General features: G+C 41.6%; 2 protein-coding genes across 5 annotated transcripts in view; both read right to left on the bottom strand.

Moving 5' to 3' along the window:
• Positions 1-7,639, bottom strand: part of ptprub (protein tyrosine phosphatase receptor type Ub) — a 165,972-nt gene extending 158,333 nt beyond the window's left edge. Inside the window, exon 1 of one of the 2 annotated variants that reach the window (XM_046044278.1) lies at positions 7,419-7,639. In XM_046044278.1, coding sequence (XP_045900234.1) covers positions 7,419-7,488 — 70 coding nt within the window. In that variant the 5' untranslated portion in view covers positions 7,489-7,639. The remainder of the gene's footprint in view (positions 1-7,418) is intronic. The other variant, XM_046044279.1, reaches the window with a different exon arrangement.
• A 2,602-nt stretch (positions 7,640-10,241) lies between these two features.
• On the bottom strand, positions 10,242-19,058 carry LOC123968559 (glucocorticoid modulatory element-binding protein 1-like). 3 transcript variants are annotated; one of them, XM_046045397.1, is made up of 10 exons: positions 18,404-19,058; positions 17,023-17,164; positions 16,595-16,653; positions 16,094-16,215; positions 15,793-15,896; positions 15,043-15,227; positions 14,486-14,635; positions 12,223-12,360; positions 11,886-12,002; positions 10,242-11,801 (listed from the first exon to the last, which is right to left on the bottom strand). In XM_046045397.1, exons 2-10 carry the CDS (start codon positions 17,145-17,147, stop codon positions 11,263-11,265), a joined length of 1,539 nt encoding a protein of 512 aa, XP_045901353.1. In that variant the 5' UTR covers positions 17,148-17,164; positions 18,404-19,058; the 3' UTR covers positions 10,242-11,262. The 3 variants fall into 3 exon arrangements, with proteins under 3 accessions (XP_045901353.1, XP_045901355.1, XP_045901354.1); XM_046045399.1 differs by having other exon boundaries at positions 16,094-16,212; XM_046045398.1 differs by lacking the exon at positions 18,404-19,058 and adding an exon at positions 18,110-18,212.
• Between the last annotated feature and the right edge of the window lie 94 nt (positions 19,059-19,152).

Raw genomic sequence — 19,152 nt, 5'->3', positions numbered from 1 at the left:
CCCATAAGCCCCTCATCTCTTGGGGCAATCACCTCCCCATTACATACCTCCCCTTAGCTGGCGGGCCAAGTCCGGCGGCCAGCACAGGAACAAACAAAGCTCTTTCAGACTCTTTGACGAGCTGTCTCTCAGGAACGCCAAGCAGCTTAGCAATCACCAGCCCAGGAGGACCCTGCAGGGCACTGGAGGGCTGTGAAGCGTCAGAGTGCCCTGAAGGAAGGTTTGTCACAGCCACCCCACCAGGCATTCAGGTGAGAAGAAGATTGCCTCTCTGGGTTTGTATAAACAGACCTAAACATTAAAGTACATATGCTGGCATTATGAGGAATTGTGTTGTACCTGTTTCTGAGCAACACAATAATAGCACAGTGATCTGAAGATAAAGGGCACATATTTTCTTGGTCAGGAGCTATCTCTCTTCATTAGTGTCCCTGCAGAACTGACTCACACACTGTCTAAATACACTGGGCAGCAAATAGACATTCATCTCTTTGCCCTTAAGCAATTATACCACCTTGTCAAAGAAATTAATAATAGATTCCGTTTTTAATGAATCAGCTGTTAATGAGTGATTTGAACTGTGCAAACTGAATATTGTGACACGAGGGAAATGGTAAAGAGGGGCAAACCCTGAACTGTTTGCCCCTGAAATGTCTTACAACGATACAAAGTATAACAGCCAAGGGGTAAGGGGATGTTTTTCCATGAAAAAGGTACTCACGGTCCCCTGAGCAACTGCTGAAAATAGTGGCATGTCAAAGTGAGGAGGATTGTGACGGGAGGTCATGTAGGATTGAAAGGAGAGTTTCAGGAGGAAGAAGACAATAAGCTGACTCTGACAGGGCGAGTGTGAGAAATCAATAGGCTCTGCTTTTGTTCTGTTTCACTTCAACACCTGAATCAGAACAAAGCGCCCAAGCCTGGCCAAGCTCTCGAACTCTCTTTACTAACATCACTTGACAAAAGCCTTTCAACTCAACTGGCGGTCAGAAGTCAGTGCGCTGCTAGCATATCATAGCACACTCCCAAACTCTGCATATCCACTGCTTCTTATTTACATTTAAATAAGACACCAATACAACACCCCTGCAATCCAGAGTAGAATAAGGATCTACCATGATATACCAAAAATGACATCGGTATAAAAACTGGCAGACTACTATGGAATTTCCCTTCATGGATCTGTGATGAAACTGCATGCAACATTCAAGTCACTGCAATTCCAGTTTGGTTGAGTCTTATAATTTCACTTCAGATTTCTAAATTCTACAAATTTCATGGACTTCCAGACGAACTCCTTGGAAACCCCATGAATGTCACCCGGCCAAAGACGAGCGTAGTCAACATCACTTTCTTGTTCAAGAATCAAGAATCAAGTACTTCATGCGTGTTATATGTGCCCAACATGTTTGGATTCAGTCCACAGACCGATTTTTCGCCAGCTGCCACCTGTGCTACCACAGTTGCCATAACCCACCAGCAACAGCAGCTGTCACCGCAGAGTGTCACCGCCGTGCCATGCGACTGTGCTGCACACAATACAACAGCAAACGGGTCGAGTAACGCAAGCTACCAGCTACAGAACTGAGCAGATATGGCATTTTTTAAATGAGCTCCTTTTTCGTTAGGTTCCATGCTGTGAAGGCCTCAAACACGACGCTCTTGTAAATCAGCACACTAGACATTATCCATGCTCTGTTACACTTTAATGCTCTTCAATTTCCACTGTCCTAATAAAGTTTATGTGAAAGAGTGTCAGTCCAATAAGTGTGAGATACATTAGGGTGATAAGTGTTCAGGTTCATGGCTGGGTCTCTGAGTGGATATTTCTTTGCCCAAAGGGAATGGTCAAACCAGTAATACCACTTTCCCTTATAGAGAGCATGCGTCGTGGCACAAAGACAACTACAGCCTGCATCCATAACACCACCAGGGAGAAAAATGTCCTGAAGAGACTGTTTTGACTTTTGGAGGAGTGTCAGCGGTTCAGATTTCACTGGGGGTTTCAGATGCAAAGGACTACAACAGGTTAGCTCTCGACACTGCAATCCTGGCCTTACCCTGAACCCTGACTCCGGTGACCTGAGCATTCGTTACACACTACATACACCACAACAGAGGGCCTGAAGAATCTGGCTCTAACTTTGTTGACACAGGAGAAAGGTAAAGCACTGAAACACGGCCAGCAAGGCTAAATATAAACTGCTCAGGAGGGATAAGGAGCAGCACTCGCAGCATCAGTCTTGCAGACCCACTTTTTGCAGTCTGGAGCTTGCTACCTCTGGGAAGAAAACACTCAGAGCCCTGCTTATTTCTTTGTTGGATAATTACACATCTGTGTGCATGCCCGAGCTACGCAGATTCATTCTCCTTCGTATTCAGGCTATAAACATTGGCCCATCTGCGTCGAGTGATACATTCCTGTGTCCATTATTCAAGCAAAACATATGCTTTTAAGTGATAATGAGTATAATAGCCCTGTCATTTCAGACCAGTACATCAACAGGATATGTTGGACCTTATGTGTAATATATATGGCCTTCTTATGGAAATGAGGCTCACTCTTTCATGTTTGAGAGGATTTCTACTTTTTCCTGTCCTTTGCTCGACACAATGCTGCTAACATTACGTCATGCTGGTCCTGGCTGGCTGGCTAATTTCCACTCCTACATCAAACTGCCAGGCCACAAGTGGGATGCCACTTTGATGAAATTTAAGTAAAATGGACTTGCCGGAGTTTGAAAGATCAATACAGCATTAATAATACCTGGCTGATGGAGCCGAGAAGCCTGCACTCTGGCTGTTGCTGTGAGTGGAAAGGAAAAGGCAGGCCGCTGACTGTAAATCTCTCAGTCCTGGCATCCCTTCCAGGGTGCTGGAAGGTCTCACAGCAACCCTGAAGAGCTCATAGTGGCGGCAGCTCCGGCCCCTTCTAGCATCAGTGTCAGAGCTGAGTCACTCAGCACTGTGGGATCTTCCTGCATGGCAAGACTTCAGCTCCTGACTCCCAGCTCTTACAGGCAAAGATGCTAATGAACAAAGATGCTGATTAGCACACGCATACACACAAAACTGTAAAAGCAACAAACGTGCATGAGTGTAAGCACGTTTGTTGCTTACTGTATGGTCATCAATATGCTAAAACATTTCAGAGCTCTTTGTTGGCCGGCAGAGGAGGCAGAGGAGAGACACACAGCAGGAACGAACCTGCTTCTGGGCATTGCCCTCTTCTCAAAGGCAACGACCTGCTCTTTCTCTATCTTAGAAACATGACTCCCAACATGAAGTTGACCTTTCTGAAGAGCAAACAATCACAGGCAACTCACAGAGCCTTTAACAACAACAAAAACAACTAGGGACTGATTTAGAAATAGAAAAAGTACCATGTGATAATTAAAACAAGAACAACAAAATGCTTTCGGGGATTAATTAAACGCAACAATCACAAGATGTGCATGAGCTGCAGTATAGCATAAAGGAATGTCTGCAAAGTGCACACTCAGCACACTCAGCACAGCACAAGCTAAGGTGAGATGCCTCACAAGAAAATTAAAATGACACCAGCTCAAGACAGAGAAGACCCTGTCTGGGCGGAGCACCAATCACGCCGCTTGCCAGAATTCTTTTAACACATACAGTAGATAGATGTATTTCATCCTCCAGTCTTTTGAGATGAGTAAGCCAATCGGAGGGTGGCTCTCCTCCACATAGCCCCACATTACAACAGATCACAGACAGAAACTGCGGAGCAGAGGACTCCTCTCATAAGCCCCCTGTTTAATCACTCGCGCAAGTGCTGAAGGCAGAATGGTTGGCACACACTCGCCCAACTAAGGTGCTGCTGAGGCCTCAGCTGAAAACAAAACATCCTGACCATCTATCTGAATAAATGCCTCTGTCATTCTCAGCTCTCCCACCTCCCCCTCACCCTCACATCTCCCCATCCTCATCCCCTTCCTCCTCATTGCAAAGATTTCCATCTGCTCTCTGAATTACTGCCCGTGATACCGCAAAGATGGAAATAAACCAGTCTTTTCTGGAGTCTGATTTAGGCACAGTCTCTACCGGCCCTCACCCTCTATCCGCAGATGGTGGCCTGGCTCCTGAAGGGAACACTTCCACGTTGAGGATTTTCTGCAAGTCTGTGGTGCAAGGCAACATTTTCTACATGATGGTTACATTTTTTTTCTTTTCCTACAATAATTCACAAATACATCTCAAGCCCCCCCATCCAGTTTGATGCCTATTACAGTGAACACAACCAATGGACTCTCAAGAACCAACATGTTACTGCTACAAATAGGCACAGAGTGATGAATTATGTAGCAATAATGACCCTTTGCAATAAAAAAAAATTTAATTGGTACAGCAAGTGAATTTAACAGTGTCAAGAGGATTAGAAGAAATATGTTTCATGTTAACAATTTTGGTCATGTACCAAATAGATCTGTCCTCTTTTAAGTAGAGCCTTCTCTAGATCCTGTTTAATCTCTTTTGTGTTTTCCTTCTGTCTGTTTGCTGCATTCATCAGAGTGTCAGTGCACCTGTTAATGTCTGTATATGTGGGAGGGTTTTGTCTAGAAAATGCTCTTCAAATGTCTGGACTCACAGATATTCAGTATGACAGAAAAAACATCAAAACAGCAAATGTTTGGCATTTTTGCTTAAAAATGACTAAGAAGATTATTTGATCACTGCAGCTCTAATTCCTTTATGTGCTGGTGGTCTTATGTTACGATTTCCAGTACTGCTGCTGGTGTTTATGCAGTGTAAACTTGTAGCTCTAAAGTATTATTCATTGCATGCCATGCTTTAACTAGACAGTCTGGGCTTCACAGTCCTTTTCATCTCGATCCAAGTGTTATCTTATTCACTGAAATTAGCAAAAAAGGATCTTCTGCCTTTAGATCAAACTGGGAATTGAGTCACGAGACCCATGATAATTACACCACTCAGTTGACAACATTTGCTGCTAATAGAGGAGACAGATGGTAAGTGAACATACATTCAATTCTCACAAGAGACAACAGAGGAGTTAAAGTGTGATATTGGGCTTCGCACAATGAAAAACACATAGACATACCCGGAAACAGGCCTATCATGTTCATAACCTCTTTGTGTCTGAGCAAATATGATGCAAATGTGTTTTCCTCTTATCAACCTCACTGCAGTCAGTCCCATGCAGCAGAGAGCCTCCATATTTCATAGTCTCTAATAATTTCACTTCCCTTGAACTGACAGCCTAGACCCACCGCACCATAAGAGTTATGGAAAATATGGATTAGATCGGGTGAAAAAGGCAAGAAATCCCCAAAGGAGTGCCGTCTTAATTGTTATTAAGCATTCAAGGTTATGGTGTGGTCTTCACACAACCACGGAAATAAAGCCAGAGTGTTAATCACAGGAGACACTGAAGACTGTGGGAGTCAAGGCTGCATATATGCTCCTTAAATTCTCCTCCTAAAGGATGTAGGCAGGTGGAGATGGTCGCCAGGCCAAGGGGATCAGACAAGGCCCCAAAAACTAGCAGTGTTAACTATTAGAGGCTAATGAGGAAGGTAGAAGGTAGAGCAGATGGCGAAGCTTGCAACACTCCAGTTAACAAACTAAAAAACCCACACCGTGTACACTGATAGACACTCTCACGCAGCCGTGGTGAGGCATCACCGTTCCATTCAGCTCTTTTAATTACCTGTGTGTGATTTAATCCTTCATATGTCTCAGCCCATTCCTCTTAATGATCTGCTCCATTCAGCTGTTGACGATACACATTCTGCTTGCATGGTTTTCTCGTTGGGTTTTTTTGTTGTTTTTTATGTTGTTGTTGTTGTTGCCTCTTTCACAATCAGTTACATATACATACAAGTGTTACACTGAGTTTTCCCAATTTATCATGAAACAGGAGCCCCGCTGGTGAGAAACACAAATATGAGCCAAATGTCAATGAAAAATACCTCCTTGTGATCTCAATACAATCAGGCTTTTTTTCCAACATGTGCCAAACACTGTGCCGCATTGTTATACAGTGTTGAAGCAGCCTGCAGTGTAAATGTTACCAATATTACTGCCTTATTAACCTGGTTTTATGTTACATGGGTCAAAATATGTATGTGTGTGTATGACAAGGAGATCCACTTTAGCTTTTAGAAAAAAAAAACTATCCAATCTACTGCGCTGTAAGAACATTGCATAAATTACTAATAGAATTCAGTGAATAAAAGCAGATTTTGAAAACATGAAAAGGTCTGTGTCAGATTCCTATGAAAGACGTTTATTTGTCCCCAATGTGTCTGTCTCTTTCCATCTCTCTGATATATGGATGATATTCAAATTTGGAAAGGCTTATTTATCCCGCTGAAACACTACTGTGAAAATTAAATAGGAAAATAGTATTTTCTGGGGAACAATTTAAGAAATTGCAGGCTTTTGATCATCATCTGAAAATAAAAACACATTCTCAACATGCTAGAATCCAGCTTGTTTTCACACAAAACAGAAAAGAGCACTCTTAAGAAGTCTTGGCCAACCAAGTAATATGTGAACATGTGTCATTTTCCTCATGCTGGAAGATGTGGAGCTGATTTATGACCACAAATATGTCTTCTTCTACAGCTAGACCAAAGGCAGCTCATCACATCAGGAGAAAAACATCCAGCAGCTTTGAGAGTCAATCTGTCTATTTCCCCACAGTGGAATTATGTTATTATGCAGATTTTCGTTTAAAAATCAATAGGCATTGCAATGCCTAGAACCACACTGGGATGTCAACTTTTAAGGAGTCACTCTGTATACGACTCTCCAACCCAACGGCAGTGTGGAGCAGCTCCAGGTTTTGGTCTCTGGATGTCATCACAGATTGGTTCAGGCTGTTGGGACTTGGGAGCGTGAATGCTCACAAATATTGTTTAGCTTAAATTGCCTGAAGGTCGTATGAGTGTCTTTCCTTCCGTTTTAAGGGGTTGAACTGATATCTAACTTTGGATCACAGTGTTTAACACCTTTTGGGCTACCTGGCGCCTTTAAATCTGATTGCGCTATAACAAAAAGGCAGAAGCAGCGTAGCGCAGCGGACTGTGCTGTTTTGGGAAATGGGAGCTTTCCCAGAACCCGGTCCTCTTAAATAACCAACATTGTTTGCAGGAGTTTGTCTGGCACTAAGAAAACTTAATAGCTACTATAGTTTACGAAGTTATTAAATAATTAATTTTATTTTCCCTCGGGAGGATTAACATTGTCCCATTAGGAAGTCACTGGAAGCAGCGGTAAGCCTCAGATAAACGCAGTAACATGTTAGGGAAATGGGGCACAAAGTTGGCATCTTCGCCAGACTCGCTACGCTTTTGCTTTCAGCGGAGTTGGATCCACATTTAAAAACTTCCCAACTGCGTTGAGGAGATCGAGATGAATATGCGCCTTACCTGTTGGCCCCTCAATGCCATCGGCGTAGATCTGAACAGTCAAAATCAACAGAAAGGCGCAGGTGTTCATCGTGTAGCTGTTTTAGTCCACTTTAAATGTGCAGAAGAAATCATTTCATTCACTCCGTGAGGTCCGGGCGCGCAAGTAGTAGAGACGAGCCCATCTACTCCCCCAATTCTCACTGAGTGGAGTTTCAGAGACACTCGGGGAGACAGGGCAGAGCTAGTTCTGCAAACTGACGTCAGGGTAAACAGTTCAGGGAAGAGATTTCTTTCTCAAGCCCACTTTGCTTCCCAGCCTCCACTTCTCAGTGGACACAAAGTATGAGCCGGGCGACTCCAAGCGGCCGAGTCCAGCAGCGACACTCTGGTATTCAAACGTCTGCCAAGCAAACCCCAGACTGTGTCTGTGTGTGTGTGTGTGTGTGTGTGTGTGTGTGTGTGTGTGTGTGTGTGTGTGTGTGTGTGTGTGTGTGTGTGTGTGTGTGTGTGTGCCTGGTCTTATACTTGTGTCTTTGTGGGGACCAAGAGTAGTTTTAGGCGTAAAAGTGAGGCCATTTTTGGAACATGTGGACGTTTTTGCCTGTCCCTACTTCTTATAGGCTAAGGGTTGTTTGAGGTTAAAAGTGTATTTTTAAGGTGTTAGGTTTCAAAGTATTAGATTTAGGTTATAGGGTATAGTTTGGGGTTTGAATTGAGGTCAGGCATGTCTTTGTGATGGTGAGTCTGTGAGTATAGAAGCATAAAAACAATGCATTTTAGGATTAAGACTTCAAATGGGGATAGGACTGTTGTGGTTAAGGGTGAGGATAAATCTGCAGTGAATAGCCTACATGTAAATCAGGGTGATGTCCGTCTATGTGACTGAAACATGTGTCTATGTGTGTTGGCGCGTATCTGTGGAGACAGGGACAAGGATCTCCTTCTCTGCCTTTTCATCCATTTGGCTTCATTTTAATGAGAAGTTACTTAATCTTCACTGCCCAGCAGCTCCTCACAGCTGTCACCTTGCACCCAGCAGCACAGATACAGGATTATCAGTCTGACAACAACAGGATGAGAAAATACTTCCGGTAATTTCTCACATTTGCATTAACAATGATATAGTCGTTCTCATGTTTTAAAATCATATCAGCCATTTGAGGTCTAATGTTTTACTGGGGAAAAAATGTATTTCTCATATTAGCTGCTGTTTTACAGTCTTATAGTCACAGAACAGACAGGTAAGCATGCCTTCACACCTCCTCGTGACAGGTGCAAAGCATATATCAACATAAATTGTGTTGTTGTGTGCATTGAATTTGCATTTGATGAGGTTTTCTTCTCTACCCGCTGCTGGCCAAGTTTGGTGGAGAATACCTGCCAGAAACCACTCAGATTAAATTTAATGTGTAAACTTAAATGTAAACATCTTCCTGTAGACATGTCTAAAAAGCCACTGTCATGTCACAGCCCTATTTAACATGTTTAGAAGCATTAGAGTTGTGTATTTGATTATGAGTTGTGGGCCACTGGTCACACCCTGCAAGGTGTCCTCTCGTGTATCATTACATTACACAGGCTCAGAGATTCACCTTTGAAATTGAACATCTTGCACAAGTGCTGATGCTGCAGCAACTCCTCATGCACCAAGCTGGTGTTAAAACATGGCTCGGCTGACACATTTAGCTATGGCTCCAGGAATCCCAATTGGATCAAGATGCCATTATGCAGGGTATTCATCACTCATTTTGTTGTCGTGTGTGAACGTTAAAGTGGTGGATTAAATTAAAGGGGGCCAACAGACGCATCTAAGGCTTCCAACATGACTGCATGTCTCAGTCTCTAATGTTGTTACCCCCGAATGACAGATGAACGATGGATTGCTCTGCAAATTACTTAATTTAACCAACGGAGCACAGCGTATGTCAAGCTAACACCTGTAATTACACCTGCTTGATGCATGGCAGCCATTTTGTGCCCCGGTATTCAAGGCACAGAGTAACAATTTATTTAAACTGGTATTATTTTGGTCTGAATCCATTCAACTGCATGATTGTTTGATTTGCAGTGAACCTAACAGGATGTTGCAAAATACTGTTCAAATCCAGCAACAGGGCAAGCATCAGCAGGGATGCCGGCAGTGTTTTATCAGCTGCCACTCATGACCCCTAACAAACAACTACATCTGCACAGGCAGTGTTGTGCGTGAATTTATAATAACATATCATTACAGTTCTGAGGGAAGTTTTCACAGGCTAGCTATCAAACCATCACTGTCTACCACACGGCCTTGGCATGCACCATGGCGCTTCACAAGTAAATGAACAGAGAATCACAGGGCGGAAAAGTGCTGCTATGCTAAAATCTGTTGGGGGAAACTTTGGAGGATGGCGCACTACAGGCCACACACCAAAAAGTGATATTACAAAGGTCGATTTCAATCATCTGTCAAAAAAAAAATATTGTTTGACATCTGTTATTGAAGTCTGACATGCTTGTAAGGTGAACTTAGCCACCCACAGAGCAGCAGTTTTCTCCTGTGTGACTTCCTGTTGGAATACCAATTAACTTCTGTGTTTATGAATGGAAATGAAGTAACAATTATTCACATCAGATGTTTGCTGAACTCTCAAATTAACACCAACACGTGAAGAATAAGAAGAACCTCGCTCTGTGTGCCTAATATATTGGCTTGCTGCAGTGAGCACTCTCTGTCTCAGTGTCACAAAGTCAGTGAACTACCAGTATTCACAAATCTCATCAACAATGGCAAAATTAGCTCTTAAGCACAAATCAAATGTAATGTTTTTTTGTTTAAAAATGTTTTATTATCTTACAAGATCATTTTGTACCACCATTGTCCTTTTCATCATAATCTCATGTGCATAACATATTTTCCTCCTTTATATTTTGTCTATGACAAAGAAAAGGAAAAGAGTAAAGATTATGTATTTGCAACATGTTAGTAAACAGCACCCTGTTTAAACCAACAGCATGTCAGCAGTCACAATAATTACTTTATACATAATTAAGAACAATGTATTGTTCAGACAGTGAGTGTCTGGTGCATAGATTTTAGGCAAGTCTGGCACTTTAACAAGGGCCTAAATACACGCCTTTAACAAAACCCAAATGATATTAAATTCAACACACAAGTGTAACTCACAAAATCTGTCTTTTCAATTACAAATAGTCTTAGAAATGAATTATAAAAGTATGAGGGAAAAATGTCTCACGAATGCCGAGACAAGAGACATAATCGAGATCATAAATAAAAACAAATATTTTATTTACAGACATCTGACAGGCATCTTAGGGCTTTCATTTTTTATTTCAGTTAAACTGCTGATTATTGTCTTGATCAACCACTTCTGGGCTATAAATATAATAAATAAACTAGCCAAAAAAGCCAAAAGTTAAGCAAAATATTGGTCCAAGGTAAGACTAAGAAAATCAGCAAATATTCACCTTTAAGAAGCTGAGGCCAGTGAATGTTTGTCATTTTTGCTTAGAAAATTACTTATTGATTGATTACTTATGATTATCAAAATTGTTGCCAATTAATTGTCAAAATCAATTAATCAACTAATCATTTCAGCTCTGTGTTTTCCATTGTTAAAAAGTTAGAAAAGCAGGTCCAAAATGCTCTTCTTGAATATGTTATTTACAACCCAAATGCAAGAACAAATCTGTTCCTGTAACACAGCTGTAGTAACCACAAGTGAAGTAACCACACTATATATATGAGTATACAAGAAAGAAAAGTACAGTTTGACAAAGTAATGTTTTTTAATCTTTTCCCTTTTTAGTCTTCAGTTCCCAGGCACATTCCCTCACCTAGTCCAGCACTGGGATCTCATCCTCACTTACTTTTATGTTTCTTTGATGCCTTTCTTCCTATAACAACCTTTTCAATGTCATGCAAGCCCGCTGTCTCCTCTACTGCCTCACTTCTAAGGAGAGGGTCTTCTTTAAACTTAACAGTTCTCTGTCCAGGCTCTTTGTGGATCCCTGAGGTGTCGTCTTTCTCGCGATCCGGTCCAAACCTGTGAAGATTCTCCTGGTTACCCGTCTCGCTGAGCTCATCCCTCTCCAGCTTGGCACTATGTCCGTCCCCTTCTGCCCTGCCAGCTCCGGCATGGTGACGCTGGCCAGCGGGGGCAGAGAAACGGTTGAAGAGATGAGGGTTGATGGTGGGTTGAGTGTAAGATGCAGCAGACAGACCCTTAACAGGGAGAGGCTGGATCACTGGGCTTGTTTTGATGGGGCACAGCAAGTTGTGGGTTTGGCTGTTTGGCAGGCTGTGACGCTGAGGTTGTAGGTGTTTCAGGGACTGAATTTTGTCAGAGGTGCTTCTATTACAACCCTGCTCGCTCCGGTCCTCCAAGATCTCATCCAACACTAATAAAAAACAGGATATTAGTTTGTACAATTGACTAGGATTTCACTCTATATACTGTGTGTTGTCTTCAACAGCTCTCTCACCAAAACCATTGTTATGGGTTTTGTTCTCTTCACCCTGGCTCCGCCTCAGGTCCAGAGCTTGCTTCACTGAGTCTAAAAGCCCAAACATCTTACACAGGGAATTAAGAATGACGGCATCTGGCAAAACAAAATAATCAAAAGTCAAGGTTGTCCACATCAAATCACTTTTTTTAAATCAATGTCCATTGATATCCTTCTCAAACCAGATTTAGCTGGCGGAACCATTTTTAAAATTACATTTACATTACATTTTTTTAACCTAACTGACATTTTACTACATTTAAAGCAATTATTTTCACAGTCCAGCGGTTAGCCAGGTCCCACTGTGGGAACTCACCTGTCTCCTGCAGGTTAGCCCTCTTGCTGCGAACCTCCACTCCTTTAAGAGTGGCTATTAATTCAGTCTGGAGACTGGACAGGACATCCCCCATCAGCCCTGAGTCTGCCACACCCTTCCACAGGCTCAATACTCCATCTAGAAAAGGTCAATTAGATGGGACATTATTAAGATATATGGGGGACTCTGTGTATGTGTGCTTGTTTATCTTTCCATTTAAAAATGTGCCACAGAGAAATAAGAGAAACTGGTATAGGCACGAGAAGGGATTTGTGTATGTGTGAGAAAAAGATATTGCACCCAATGGGAAGAAAAGGCAAAACAAAATAAATAAGAAATGTGGGATAAATGAGATGGAGTATGGAGGCAGGGAAATGTCTGGAAGTGAGATTTGAGGAGAGTTAAAGGACTGAAAGAGAGTAATAAATTGAGGAGGGAAATGCAGGAAGAAGTGTCAGGGCTGGAGAAACAATGAAAAAAAAGATTTAACGAGATAGAGGAAATGGGAGAGGTGCAGCACTTGGAGAGCGGATGTTAAATGGGTGATAGAGGTAGAGAGGAAAGAGTAGGAAAATGGGTTGGAAAAGAGGCGCTCTGCGAGGAGAGAAAGCAGGACAGGGCAGATTGGGGGGAGACTGAAAAATCACTTGGGATCTATACAAAATTGAGCAAAGCAGAGGTTGAGTATATTAGAGTGATATGCGTCTACTTTCATGTTTGCTTAAATGTCTGGCAAGATAAATGTAATATGCCCACCAAAAATATTCTAAAACTCATTTACAGCTATCTGAAGCTAAATTCATGTATTTCTTCATGTCGGGAATATACACTAATGGAAAGACACACATTTGAAGATTGAGGAGCGTAGCTCTTGGCCGAGTACGTTTACTGATAGTTGCCAATTAGTTTTAAGCCCTGCGACAAGGAAACACCGCTTGTGCAGTAAGGCACTGCAATTTGTCATTCACACAAAAGATCGCTTGAGGCTAAGTTACCGACTGTGGTCCAGCTGGAATAATGCCTAATAAGGTCACCTTTAAAAAAAAAAACAAATCGTAGGTCCCCACAAGAAAAAGCCACACTTACAAATGTCAGATGCCGTCGATGATAATGTAAAAGGATGTGACTCTCTGCCTAACAGTGGTCAGCAACTTTTTAAGGCCAGTCTGCAAATTCAGAGGTTCATTGGCTCAGTGTATCAGAGGTGTCAAGCAGCAGTGGCTGCAAGAGGCATGACACAAGGGACTGACTGACTGCAAGTAGACGGATGTTAATATTCACAGCTGTCATTGTTTTTCTGTTGATTTTTTTATTAAGAATAGCTACAATGACTGTTGAAATTTAAGTCTAAATCTTGCATTGCTTTTCCTCATCAGGTAATATTTTTATCCTTCAGTGATACAGTGTTGCAAAAGGAACGCCTCCTTTAAAGGAGATGTCTTAGAATGTGTGGCCTCTGGAGGACTGAAGGTCAGTGGGCTGAATCTGTGCCTCCTCACAAAATAAAAAAAGGTATCTTAATACACTTTCCAAATGGGTTTCATCCTCCAGGACATTGCCCTTGGTGAGCTGACAAAGTAGTTAAAACCAGAAGTAAATGCAACTTCCATGATTCCATGAGTTTGCAGTGGAGGTTTTAACATATCACTTTATAGAGATTTGGTGGGGAGACATGAGACTTCCACGTGCCAATACAAAACTGCCTTATACCACTGGATTACAGACCATATTCCTAATAGTTTCTTGCTGTGGAGGATATTGTGCAAGCGCAGGCCCACTATTGCTGTTTCTGTGAGAAAATACACATTTCTAGTAGATGATAAAAGTTTGCAACCTATATTTCAGGATAAGTGCTAAATAAGGCTAAGTATAGAGGGGGTTCTTATTTTCTTGTTTTTTAAAAAAGTGTCCTAAAAAAAGTTAATTGTTACATTGTTCTTTCTCTGCAAATAGTTGTATTATTTTTCTCTATTCTTTTATTATTCTTGTATAACTTGCATTTGTCTATTCCATATTTATATATTTCTACATTTATTTATGTCAGCTGTATGTTTGTCTATGTGTAGACGTGTCGCCAAAGCAAATTCCTTGTACGTGTAAAACACTACTTGGCAATAAAGCTCCTTGTGATTCTGATTCTGATTTCAGTCCATATATTTGTCTCGCTCAACCCATTTCTGAGCCTTTTTCTCCGTACCAATGCTTCTTTATCCTGTTCTGTCTTACATAACCCAAAACTAATAAAAATGTGTCTTGTATTTACCAGGAGTGTCAGCCCTCTTTCTCTTTGCAGCATGCCCATTGGCTGTTGTGGGATTTACAGGCCAGGCTAGACCAGGGCTCCTCTCTGCTGTTGTGTTGAACTTCTCCTCCAAAGGCTCCTCAACCTCTGCTGCATCATGTACAACCACTCCTGAAATTAAAACAAAAAGGGATATACTGTAAATAGCGCATAAACATCTCATATTACCATTGAATGTGAGTAGGCAGAGGGAGTGGGCAGAGAGAAGTTTTCCACCGGGGTGTTAGAGTTAGGGGTTAGGGTTTTCTGTGGTTTTCTATGCACCAGTTTCCTCACTGAGTAACCAGTGAGGAAACTGGTGCATTATTGAAGGTATGTGATGTTCAGCTCATTTCCTAATTCCCTCCGGTCCTTGAGCTCCAACAGCGTATGTCAGAAATGACTATTATTGTTTCATTATTCCAGATAAATCATGTCCTGGTTTTTATCTGCATTATCTCAATGATATGATAAAATAAAACAGCAGCCCTAACCATATGTGGGAGAAAAAACATCACAACATGCCAACTGAAATCTACCTGCCAGGGGAGGCACCTGTCCTCCAAGAGGGTCGAAAGCCAGACACGACGGGCTTGGCTGCACTAAGGTCCCTGGAGGAAGCCGCGTGCTGTTGATCAGCACGTCGAATTTAGTGCTGCGGCAGGTGTTGCTGCACACGGTCTCATGCTGGTAGAAATCTATCTGGCCAGAGTCCATCATTTTCCTGCATTGGGAGAAGCAGATTTAAAAGAGCACTCCAGAGTGTCCAAGGAAACATCAGCTGCAGAAGGGTGTTAAAGAATGAATTGAATTTGTTGAACAATCCCGATAGCTTCCCAAAGGTTTGTCTGACACAAAGCCCATTGATCTGACCTCTAGAGGAATACAGATAAAAAGAGCAGATATTGCCTATTGAGTTGGTATATTGACTCACTGTAACACCAAGAACAAGTGCAAACATGATAAAGGGGTAAGAGGGATCACTCAGCAGCTTGCTTGCGTGTTATTTGATCCTGTTATCATAATAATGCCGCTTACCGACTACCTCTGGAATGTACTGGCAAACCCCAACACAGACAGACTTCACACAAGTGCAAATTATGTGAATCAAATATACTGCTGATTGCATTAGATAGAGTTGTTTAAGGTCTGACACTTTAACCTCAATGCAACAAAGTAATGTGAAAGACTCCCTTAAAAACCATTCAGATTTACAGTTAGCATGTGTGTGTCTCCCAAGCAGCTATGAGGAAGAAAATTATTTTTCTTTACTTTCTAACTAAGTGTACCTGAGCATTACCCCTCCCAGTCTGATGGCCCTTTTCCAGTCCTTCAGAGTGGCTTTCCCTGCCAGGTGTACAAACTGCTTTGGGCTGATGAGCTGGTCATTGAACTGTAAGAGAAGAAGACAACACAATATATGCATTTATGAAAGCCAAGTATGTGGACAGAAGACTAAAACAGATACAACACACAAGATGTGAACACAATCACGTCTGGTTGAGTAAGGAAGGTTTTACTAAGTGATTCTATAGTACTGATAAAGTAATAATTCACCACATTTTAATCACACTAAAAAAATCAACTTACTTTGACACATCTAATGTTGATTCCAGGGCACACAAACTTCTTAAACAGTAGAACGGCTCTGCTGTCTCCACAGGTGATGGGGTAGCCGTACTCGATCTCCTCTCCTTCTGCTTCACTGTCTTCTAAAGATTACAAGCCAAAAACATAAACACTACAGTGTGGAATTGTATGATACACTCAACAGCAAAACAATAAGGTTTATTAATCAAAGTTTAATTAAGTACACTGTATTAACAATAATACCTGCCTGGGTGCAAATAAACATAACATAAGAATCATCTGACAACAAAATCAAAAGTCCATCCTCGCACCACGGGAGGTTTATCAATATTCTTAAATAATTCATATTTGTTAAATAATAGTACAGCTTGAAATACACTGTGAGAGATTCATTAGTGCACATAATACACTCAATGTATTAAATACATTTTTGATTTTATATGTCTTTGTGTGTCTGAGTAGATTAATGTCAGCAGGGAGGGAAATGTCCATTTCACGTACCATGATGTGTTTCAATGGCCAAGACTGTAGTGCCAGTGTCAGCAATGTCACCATTTACCCTGCAGAGGCCGACAGATTCATTTAACAGAATAATTGTTGCATGCCAGCTGAATGACAGAGTTGAATAGTTATGAATTTCACAGTATAATATGCGAATAGCCACAGCACGTCTAACCTTTTTTTCTCCACATAGCTTACTGATGTTTTCTTTGGCTTAAGCCTGCATTAAACTGGATATGAACACCATTTATGTAGAATGATGTCGTAATATTAGCTTAGTATAAGAAAGAAGCCTATTTCTTATTAACATGCAAAAAATCTGTCTACATTTACCCAAATCTGTCTGTACATTTACATTTGCCTCTCTTTTTTGTCACACAGCAAATGCAAGCCATTTAATGGCCCTTTAATGATATAAGCCATGTTACCCATGCAAGATGGGCTGCAGGTGCAGGATGACTTGAGTCTTATGGTTACTGCCACTGGACTCCCCTTCCTCTTCCTTCAACGCCATGAGATCCCCTGAAGACACAGTGACCTCAGCACCCGCCATCACCCCTCCCCACAGAGCTGCACGTAGAGAGAGCCGAGCATGCATGTTAACATCCAGATCACACACAAGCAGGCAGTGATGCTATTTAAATTGCACACACAAGTCAATTAGATCCACCACATCGGTCTTTTCTGGCATGCAACTGTTGTAGAAATGAATCCTCAGTGGGCTTAAAATGACATAATCCTCACACGAACAGGCCTTGCTTCCTACATTGCTCTTGAGAACACACATATCCTAGATGATGGGACAAAAGATTAAAGTTTTAACTAAAACCTGGATTATAAGCCCTGAATTGTAAAAATGGTATATAATAAATACAGTGGGCTAAACAGGTGCAATGTTCTGTCATTCTGTTTTTATGTCTATTTAGAGAGAAATTCTCAAATCAAATCAGTACTGTGTTACGCAACCTTGTTGCATTTAGGCAAATACTTTTGCCACATATATGATTCAAATAAAAGATCTGTTGAGCAAATGTAATCTGTGGAAGTTTTGATATCAGTCTCCAGAGACAGTTATTTCTTTTTGTGTGCTGTCATAATGTTGAGAATGTAGTATATCCTACACAATCACTGTGAGGGTTCGATTTTAAATTATGAATTATAAAGTGAATGCATGTCCTTAATTACTGGAAATATAGGTATAATATAATTTATAGCATATAGACACATTTTAATTGGGTCAAATGTAAATAAACTGTCCACTGGACTATATCAATGAGCAATAGGTATTGGAAAAACAAGAAATGTTAATTCCCTCCTGGGTAACAGTTAAAGGATAATAACTAATAAGTTGACACTGTATTCATTTTAGTATGATTCTGTCCATCATATTCCTTCAGTCCTACACACGCAGCAGCTGAGGCATACCGGTCGAAAAAATCACAGAGAGAAATGGAGAAATGAATTTACAAACTGTGTGTTTGGATAAATCCACGGTAGAGAGACAAAACAGGCTACCTTTCCATGTAGTGAAGAGCAGACTACAATAAAGTGATCAACAAATTCCACACTATATGAAGTAGCCCTTGCTGAATTCACCAACTCCAACACGGACAGTTGCGTGCCTTTCGCCCTCCTTCACCCACTCAAACTGACGTCTGTTGGTGCGGCAGCACGCACACCCCGGCCAAAAACTGTGCGACTGCGCGCGCTCCTGTTCCACAGAGGGTGCGCAAAAAACACTGGGTCTATATTAAAGCTCTAAAAGACACAGCCTGCTACTTTAAAGAATATTGACATAGTTTTACTTACCGTTTTACAGCAGGGGATAATTCATCCTTCGCTTGTCGGAGAGGCACAAGAGCATGCGCCGTGCTGCTTCCTGCAGTGAGAAGCATCTGTCCCGCTGTCACGAGAAGCAGTTAGTTCGCACGCGATGTGTAAATCGGTCAAACTGCTCTTATGTGCGAGTGCACGGCTCGGTTTGAGCGGCTCTGAGCCATGGCATTGCATTTGCTGAAAGTTTTCAGGCTTCAGGAACATGTTTTCCACCCCAAAGGAAGCACTGAAAATGTTTTTATAATGGACGGTTCCCTCGTGATAGGTTTCAGACTCCCGAACAATACATTGCTTCAGTTTTCACTTGTGTAGCCTCAGTATGGTCGTGTTGTCATGAAAACGCTCCTCAAAACGGTGGCTTTTTGTTGCCTGTATGTCACCAGAAGGTGGCAGGGTTTGAATTTAGTTTGAGCTAGGTGTGTCGATAAATTGTAACACAGACAAGATATTTCAAGATGTTGGTCTTAACCATTTTGACTTTTAAACGCATTATTTTACATTTTGCCCTTTTGAGTTTATAAAATAGCCTCTATAGAATAACATAACGTAACATAGAACAGGATAACGTAATCTAAGATCCATGTCCAGTGTTGCTATTTTAGCAGACGAAAGTACATCACAGATTAAGTCCAAGTCAGTAGTTTTACTGCCAGCGGCTGGTCTCAGATCAGCACACACCAGGACACTTTAAAGAGCTCTGGCACACACCTACTAGTCAGCCC

The sequence above is a fragment of the Micropterus dolomieu genome, linkage group LG03 (assembly GCF_021292245.1).
Source record: "Micropterus dolomieu isolate WLL.071019.BEF.003 ecotype Adirondacks linkage group LG03, ASM2129224v1, whole genome shotgun sequence".
In the NCBI taxonomy this organism is placed as follows: Eukaryota; Metazoa; Chordata; class Actinopteri; order Centrarchiformes; family Centrarchidae; genus Micropterus; species Micropterus dolomieu.
This window is presented reverse-complemented; position numbering and strand designations above follow the sequence as displayed.

Bases quoted from the DNA above. Each gene is read 5' to 3' on its own strand.
- LOC123968559 (XM_046045397.1), bottom strand. From the start codon at position 17,147: ATGGCGGGTGCTGAGGTCACTGTGTCTTCAGGGGATCTCATGGCGTTG. The intron at 12,003-12,222 runs GTGAGTTCCCAC...TTGTTTTGCCAG, and splicing joins GGCTAACCTGCAGGAGACAG to ATGCCGTCATTCTTAATTCC. The intron at 11,802-11,885 runs GTGAGAGAGCTG...GTTTTTTATTAG, and splicing joins AACCCATAACAATGGTTTTG to TGTTGGATGAGATCTTGGAG.